At 37.6% G+C, this 8425-nt stretch overlaps 2 protein-coding genes across 2 annotated transcripts; both read left to right on the forward strand.

Annotated features, from left to right (window-relative positions):
* On the forward strand, positions 1 to 581 carry LOC132169972 (G-type lectin S-receptor-like serine/threonine-protein kinase SD1-13). The gene is made up of 2 exons (XM_059580906.1): positions 1 to 148; positions 298 to 581. The coding sequence occupies exons 1-2, from the start codon at positions 1 to 3 to the stop codon at positions 579 to 581; spliced, it is 432 nt and encodes a 143-aa protein (XP_059436889.1).
* Positions 582 to 1448: 867 nt separating this feature from the next.
* Positions 1449 to 6089, forward strand: LOC132169973 (G-type lectin S-receptor-like serine/threonine-protein kinase At1g11300). Its single transcript, XM_059580907.1, has 8 exons — positions 1449 to 1551; positions 2020 to 3432; positions 4178 to 4264; positions 4402 to 4583; positions 4660 to 4870; positions 5120 to 5357; positions 5449 to 5563; positions 5696 to 6089. The coding sequence occupies exons 1-8, from the start codon at positions 1449 to 1451 to the stop codon at positions 6017 to 6019; spliced, it is 2673 nt and encodes an 890-aa protein (XP_059436890.1). The 3' UTR covers positions 6020 to 6089.
* The last annotated feature ends 2336 nt before the right edge of the window (positions 6090 to 8425 follow it).

An 8425-nucleotide genomic window follows, 5' to 3' on the forward strand; every position in this document is an offset into this window, starting at 1 on the left:
ATGTCCCCTGAATGTGCAATGGAAGGTCAATTTTCAAAGAAATCAGATGTCTTCAGCTTTGGAGTGTTGTTACTGGAAATAGTTAGTGGAAGAAGGAACAACAGCTTTTATGATGATGAGCATGCCATGAACCTTCTAGGATTTGTAAGTCTCCCTTTATCTCATTTCCTCATATATTTTTTTTTTTTTAAAAAAAAAGATTTTCATCGCTTGTTTCTTATGAGTTTTAGTATTGACGTGCGTTAAGAATTTGAATCTTGTTTTCATGTTTCCAACAATGGAAAATGTGGAATGCAGACAACATTGTGGCATTAATAAACCCGATGATACGCAAAGCCTGCTTTGAAATAGATATTTTGAGATGCATACAAGTCGGGCTGCTGTGTGTTCAAGAATTTGCTAAAGATAGGACATCCGTATCCATTGTTATTTCCATGCCTAAAAGTGAGATTATTGATCTGCCTCTTCCAAAGCAACCTGCATTCATCGATAAGCAGATTGCCCCAGATGCTGACTCCTCTCAGCACAACCTAAGTAAATGCTTCGTTAACAATGTTACTGGTGCAATGGTTCAAGGCTGATAATTAGTATGTATTATTTTTTTTCAAAAAAAAAGAAAATAATTTTATGGTTATACATGTTAAAAGACTTTTAGCACAACTGAGACATTTGTCAAAGATATATGTTATGAATCTTGTGGTTATTCAAATTTACCATAGTTCTAATATCCATTCTGTTTGAGAAATATTGATAAGACCATGTTATGATCTTAAGTGTACTTGAGGATTGAACTTTGAACAAGACTCCCACCCCAAATAGATTCAACCTTTTGTTCAAGAACAAATTAGAATGAAAATCTTATTCTTAATTTTTGTAGAAAGTTTGTAGGATTTTGCATATGGAACTAAAAGTTTTTTAAAATTAAAATTACTTGTTACACAAATAATAGAATTCTCTCAATTTCAAGTAAAATGAAAATAAACCATTTCATAGTTCGGATTAAATTTTACATTTGTAGTCATTGTGTACACAATTAAATACAACAAAATAAAACCTAATAAGTAAAATGGTTTCTCAATTTAAAGTGGGGAGATCCTTTTTTCTACTCAAGTAATGTTACTCGTCAATCTTCACACTCATTTATTACATTTATTTTACATCGACGGACTGAAGTATGTATTTTAAGTGGCTGATATAAAAAGTCACTTAGGTTATGAATATGTGTGAATCGTCCAATTAATAAGTCCGTCGATATGCAAAAAGTGTAAATAGGTATAGCGCATTACTCATGGTCAAGTGGAAAATTGAAGCGTCCAAAACGTTTGTATCTTTGAATGATAAGAAGTCTAAACATTGAACTCTTGGTAGAAATATCTGTCCATAAAAATTACGTACGAAGACGAGAAGCAATGAGTCAATAGAATACAAAAAGGTAATAAAATTTAGATATGCTCTTGGTCAAGGAGCTGCAACAGCCTTTGCAATTGATATTGAAGAGGCTGTGCATACAAAGGAGAAGTGAAGCAAGATTCCTTGAGAAGGAGACAACAGGTAACTCTGAGGTTAATTAGGGACACATCTTTAGTTTTACAACCATCGGCGTAGACTTATTTACATGGTTGTGGAGATTCTTTTGGTTTTAATAAGAGCTTCTTAGGGCTCTTGTGGCATGATACTGGAATGACTTGTATTGTTGCAGTTGGTGAAGTATCTTCTTAAAGTGCATGAAAAGTGGGAACAGAGAGGCAGATCTAAAAATCTCAAAAAAAAAAAAAACTTCTCTTTTTCGTATTTTCTCTTCTCTGCTTAATATCCGCCCTATTGACGTCCTGTTCACTTCATTTGCCATCTGCATGTACTTGAACCTTAGTTTCTCCTCTTAGATGTAGTAAATCTGTATAATTTGAAACTGTTCTTGTTTCTATAAATCTAAATTCTTAGTTCATTTTATTGTTGTCTTGGTTTTAGTTTATTTGATAGGAAGTCTTGTGCCATAATTTGAGCTTTTTGTTTTTTTAGTTGAAAGTGGTTATTTGTGGGCGATTCCTAGAAGGCCTGAGTCAGACTATAAGATATCCCTATTCTTTCTTCTTCTTAATTCTGCCTCCTGGAATCCAAAATCTGCATTCCCACAACCGAGCAGCTTTGAAACTATGGGACTTGTTCGAAATACCAACTTGTCAGCTCTTCTTGTCTTGCTATGTTGCTTTCGTTTAGAGTTTGGCTCTGCCACAGATACCATCACAGCCGCAAAATTCATTAGCGACCCTGAAACCATAATCTCCAATGGGGGTGACTTCAAACTGGGATTTTTCAGCCCCCCAAATTCTATCTTTCGCTATGTTGGAATATGGTATGCTAACATTTCTGTGCCCACTTTCATATGGGTTGCCAACAGGAACAACCCCCTCAAGAGTTCCTCTGGGATTCTTACCATATCCCAAGACGGCAATCTGGTAGTATTAGATGGCCAAAAGAAGGTTCTTTGGTCATCAAATTTAACAAATTTTGTTGTCAATTCGAGTGCCCAGCTTTTAGATTCTGGAAACCTTGTCTTGCAAGGAAACACTACAGGGATATTCTTATGGGAGAGTTTCCAACATCCTTCTAATACATTCATCGAAAAGATGAAAATTAGTACTAATGTTAGAACGGGTAAGAAACTGCAGCTGACATCATGGAAAAGCCGTTCTGATCCATCCATTGGAAACTTCTCTGCGGGTATTGAGGTTCGTAATCTTCCTGAATTTTTTATTTGGAATGGCAGTAGACTCATTTGGCGGAGTGGTCCATGGAACAGCTGGTTCTTTATCGGAGTACCGATCATGTATTCTGCATATCGTGATGGATTTAGTCTTGTAGATGATAAAGAAGGCACATTCTATATAACTTTTACCTTTTGGAACGAGTCTTTCCCAAAACATTTTGTCTTGAATGAGCAAGGAAATCTACTTCAAGCATCTTCCATCAATGAGGAGGATTGGGAGGTCACGTGGTCATCTTTCCAGACTGAGTGCGATGTTTATGGCAAGTGTGGGGCATTTGGAAGCTGTAATTCACAGAATACACCAATTTGCAGCTGTTTACGGGGGTTTGAGCCAAAAAACACAGAAGAATGGAACAGAGGAAATTGGACTAGTGGATGTGTGAGGAGGACACCCTTGCAGTGTGAGAGGGTGAACAATGGCAGTGATGGGGGCAAAAAAGATGGATTTTTGAAACTGACGATGATGAAAGTGCCAGACTTGGCAGATTGGTCATCTGCTCGTGAAGAAAATTGTAGAAACCAATGCTTGGAGAATTGTTCTTGTATTGCTTACGCATTTGATGCTAGCATTGGCTGTATGCCATGGACAAGAAGCTTAATTGACCTACAGAAATTCTCGAGTGGCGGAATTGATCTTTATGTTCGTTTGGCCTATTCAGAACTTGGTGAGTTGTTTCTGTTTTCTGTCAAAATTTATCTTATGCTTCAAAGCATCCACTCCTGATGCAATTGTTTCGTTACTTTCTGTTGCAAAATTGATAAAATTGTGTTACAGTTCAACCCCTATCATGTTGAGGAGATAAACAGCTTGAGAGTTGTTACTGAGCTTGGGCCGGGCCTTCTTAGGTATATTAAGTAATATATATATATATATATTCTCAATGTGAGACTTAACACTCATAAGTGCACTCAGAACAACCTCCCCTTCAACCGGATGCATATGGACACCCGTACACCCGTTCCAGGAAGCTAAACACTCTCACAAGTACACTCACAACAATCTTCCCTTCAACCAAATGCATCTGGACACCGGTACACCCGTTCCACGAAGCTAAACACTCACACAAGTGCACTCATAACAATTTCATCCTCAACCAGACACATCTGGATGCCGTACAACCGTTCTAAGAAGTTAACCACAGCTTTGATACCACTTGTTGCGAGATAAAGTGCTTATGAGAGTTTTTACCAAGAGAACGTTAATATATATATTTGAACACCACTCCAGCACAAAAGCCTAAGCTAATAGTTTGGGTCTTCTTAGGTATATATTAACTACTATTTTTTCTTTATATTTTCTCAATGTGAGACTCAACATTCACAAGTACACTCACGACACATCATTCCCTAACTTTCCAAGCTAAGGAAGTCTTTGGATGAATTAGTTTGATGTTTTCTCTGAATTTACAGATACAAAAGAAAAAGTGAAAGTAATCATCACAGTCACAGTGATCATAGGATTAATATTCATTGGCATCTGCACTTACCTATTGTGGCGTTGGATGGCTAAACAAAAAGGTAATATGCACATTCCTTTTCACTTAGAAAATAGTCTTGATATCTCAGTGGACTAAGAACTGTTACCAGATTTCTACAGAGAGATTACTTACAACTATTGTATAAACACCCAGCAGGGAGAAGGAAATCAAAAATGTTATTGTACAAATTTTCTGGTGAAGAGAAGCTTGGAGACAACGTGAACCAAGTTAAACTACAAGAGCTATCGTTATTCAACCTTCAGGAGCTGGCAAGTGCAACAAACAACTTCCATCAATCCAACAAGCTTGGGCAGGGTGGGTTTGGTCACGTATACAGGGTAATGGTTGCTCTTGTAGAGGCTTATTACCTAACAACTTTAATATGTAGTCAATTAGTTGTTTCTTTGTTTACAGGGAAAATTGTCAAATGGACAAGAAATTGCAGTAAAAAGACTTTCAAGAGCCTCTGGACAAGGGCAAGAAGAATTTATGAATGAGGTGGTGGTGATATCTAAACTCCAGCACCGAAATCTTGTTAGACTCCTTGGCTGCTGTGTTGAAGGGGAAGAAAAGATGTTGGTTTACGAATACATGCCAAACAAAAGTTTGGACGCATTTCTCTTTGGTTAGTTCATGCTTATGCCCTTTGTTAGTATCTTCCAATAGTACAATCTAAAATTATCTACATTGAGAGGAAAAAATGAAATGATATTCTTAGTTGTGGTATCTTAGTTTGTAAATGCATACTTTTCTTATGTGACTTCACCAAATATTCAGCTTTTACAAACATGATAGAGTTCACCATGCAAGTTCAAACCGAGTGTACTTTTTTTTTTTCTTTTCTTATTTGGTTAATTTGAATAATTTCCTTTAGATCCAGTCAAAGTAAAACTACTAGATTGGAGAAGACGCTTCAACATTATCGAGGGAATCTGTCGAGGTCTACTGTACCTTCATAGGGATTCCAGATTAAAGATTATCCATAGAGACCTAAAAGCGAGTAATATCTTGTTGGATGAAGAGCTAAATCCAAAAATATCGGATTTTGGTTTGGCTAGGATTTTTGGGGGCAATGGAGATCAAGCCAATACTGCAAGGGTCGTTGGAACATAGTAAGTACCTTTGTTTGGCCAAATTCACAAATATAATTATACTAATATTCCATGTAACAAGATTTGGATGTGTTTTATTGTTAAAATTCAGTGGGTACATGTCCCCTGAATATGCAATGAAAGGGCGATTTTCAGAGAAATCGGATGTCTTCAGCTTTGGAGTATTGTTACTCGAGATTGTTAGTGGAAGAAGAAATTCTAGCTTTTATGATGATGAGCAGGACATGAGCCTTCTAGGATTTGTAAGTCTCCCTTATATCGTTGCCTCATTTTTTAAAGAACTTCAATTGCATGTTTCTTATGAGTTTTAGTATTGATGCTAAGAATTTCAAATCCCGTTTTCATGTTTTCAGGCATGGAAAATGTGGAATGCAGACAACATTGTGGCATTAACTGACCCAATCATATGTGAACCATGCTTTCAAATGGAAATTTTGAGATGCATACATGTCGGGCTACTGTGTGTGCAAGATTTTGCTAATGATAGGCCAACTGTATCCATTGTTATTTCGATGCTTAAAAGTGAGATTATTGATCTGCCTCTTCCAAAGCAACCTGCATTCACCGAAAGGCAGATTGCCCCAGATACTAGCTCCTCACAAAACAACCCAAGTAAATGCTCTGTTAACAATGTTACTGTTACAATGGTTCAAGGCCGATAGCAAGCATCTGTTCTTTGAAAAAACCACTTCGTGTTTATAGGTGTTGAAAGATTTCAGGGTTATATTATGAGAACCCTTTACCGAATCACCTCTTGACTTTCCCTTTGGTTATTTGTATAAGTCTTTGGAAATAGTTTGGGTTATCCAGCATTTAATTTGCTTTGTGATATTGTTGTCCCTGTTCCAATTTGAAAAGGGATTACGTCATCCTTGTAGTTTTTAGGGTTGGTTAATTCGTTGTTCAAAAAGGCAATTAATTGTTTATGTAAAGCTTGGTTTGGTATATGTTCATTGGTGCTTCAAATGGTTGAAGCTTTGGTTGCATGCTCATTCGCTTGTGGTTTGAACGGCATTCCTCTGTACAGAAACCCGAGAGTTTCGTTCACTACACGCTCGCAAAAGTGTCCGAACGTGTAGCGAAAGAAGGCATGACATACTTTTACCGGTTCCAATAAAACCTTAAAAGCCAATGTCATCTATCAATTAAGGAAGCATTTTTTGGGGAAACTTTCTTGGACTATCTTGCCTCTTAGACCTAACATTTTCAAGTTTTCCCCTAGCAGGATCTGAAAATATTACAAGTCCTACTATTTATAGGAAAGAAAACTAACAAACTATTCTAAGTAAACTTGGCCTGGCCCTAACATGATTGGCTGAACAATGGCAACTGGCCATTGGTTCCCTAAATCTGGCAGTAACTTCTCATTGGTTTTCCTTAATTGGCGGAAGCTTCTTATTGGTCCTCGGTTGTTGGCAAGGTCAGTTCTGACATTATTCCTTTGCGGCTCTGACATAACTTTGCGGCCTTTAACTTTGCGGCTTTCCCGACTGTGGTTCTGACATCACTGTCCTTCTGATATTCCGACCCTAATATATTCATGTCCTAAGTTCTGACAATATTCTTTTGGCACTGGCAGATTCTGTCAGATATCAGAATTGAGCTTCCCAAGTATGCCTCGGTCAAGGGTGCCTCGGTGTTTCCCGAGTATTCCTTGGTTCTTGATTTCCCTAGCCGAGGCTTGACCCTCGGTTTGATTGAACAATACTCTGTGGCTGAGTATTCCTCGGTTCTTGATTTCCCGAGCCGAAGCTCGACCCTCGGTTTGGCTGAACAATGCTTGGTGGACTGTCCTACATGTTCGGCCCTCGGTTCGGCTGAATAGTTCTCAGTGGATTGTCCTACATCAGCTTTGCTGCCCAATTTGTCAAGGCTCAGCAGAATCGTTCCATCACATTTTTTTTTGAGTTGCCCTTTCGCCAGAATTTTGTGGAGGAATTCTCAATGGCCTCTAGATACGTTGGCCTTCTCCTCTCTTCCTTTTGACTCCTAGATTAAGGCTATTCTCAACGCCCACTCGGCACTGAGGCGTTCCTTGGAAAGAAGCCAGAAATTTTCAGATTTCGGCTTTGATAATGATGGATCAGATCTGGCTGGCTCAGAATAAATTGATTCATGATTCCATTCAACCAGCCCCCCTCTCGGTTTTGAAGCTTATTAAGATCACCACCCATAATCACCTCTCTGTGTGGAATTCTGGAGACCATGCCTCTTCAAATTGGGTTTCGCCCTCATTATGCTATCTCAAGGTGAATTTTGTCGTGGTCATTAGGCCTAATTTTGCTGTTGCTACTGCAAATCATGAATGAAATTTTCTGGCTATGAATACCTTGAAGCTCCTTCCTATGGAAGCAGGCATGGGTGAAGCTCATGTAGCCCTTCTGGCTTCCAGAATTGCAGTCTCCTTTGTTTGCCCTCGCTTGATCATTGAAGGGGATTCCCTGCTTACTATCCTTGCTGTAAAGGATCCCCACCTCTTCTTGAACTAGAACTCAGTGCCTGTTATTTCCAATATTCAGCTCCAATTGCTTTCCATCTCATAGTGGAAAGCTGTGAAGATTTCCAAATCTACGAATATAGGTGCACACCTTGTAACTAGATAGGCCGCTTCCCACTTAATGTTCGGAAGCATTCCCATTATTTCTCATTTTCTTTCCTCTATCAAATTAAGGAGTGACAAAGACCCTCCTTTATAATTCCCTTTCCTGTTTCTCCTTTATTTGAATAAAAAAAAAAAAAAAAAAACTCAGTTAACAACAAGAACAACCAAAAAATTGTCATACTTCATACCAACAACAAAGATAGAAAACCCTCTCTCTCTCACCATCATTTTTCCAAATTCAGTCAAAAATTTAGAAAAGAAAAAATAAGCAATTTGAATAAAAGTAAAATATAAATTAGAGTAGAAGATAAAGACACAAAAGAACAAAACCATATGAAATAAAGTCAAAAAAAAAAAAAAAAAAAAAGATAAATAGTACTAATCTAATACAAAAGAACTATCTTTTTTCTGTACTTTTTCCGGTTTTAATAAATTTTATAGATATAGGAAGAAGTCTTGTCAAATA

Source organism: Corylus avellana, chromosome ca2 (genome assembly GCF_901000735.1).
Source record: "Corylus avellana chromosome ca2, CavTom2PMs-1.0".
Taxonomy (NCBI): domain Eukaryota; kingdom Viridiplantae; phylum Streptophyta; class Magnoliopsida; order Fagales; family Betulaceae; genus Corylus; species Corylus avellana.

What these genes read in the sequence shown, in the direction of transcription:
- LOC132169972 (XM_059580906.1), top strand. Translation starts at nt 1, where the DNA reads ATGTCCCCTGAATGTGCAATGGAAGGTCAATTTTCAAAGAAATCAGAT. An exon ending in GAACCTTCTAGGATTTGTAA is followed by an intron (nt 149 to 297) that starts GTCTCCCTTTAT and finishes TGTGGAATGCAG; the next exon opens with ACAACATTGTGGCATTAATA.
- LOC132169973 (XM_059580907.1), top strand. Translation starts at nt 1,449, where the DNA reads ATGCTCTTGGTCAAGGAGCTGCAACAGCCTTTGCAATTGATATTGAAG. An exon ending in GGTTTGGTCACGTATACAGG is followed by an intron (nt 4,584 to 4,659) that starts GTAATGGTTGCT and finishes CTTTGTTTACAG; the next exon opens with GGAAAATTGTCAAATGGACA. An exon ending in TTTGGACGCATTTCTCTTTG is followed by an intron (nt 4,871 to 5,119) that starts GTTAGTTCATGC and finishes AATTTCCTTTAG; the next exon opens with ATCCAGTCAAAGTAAAACTA.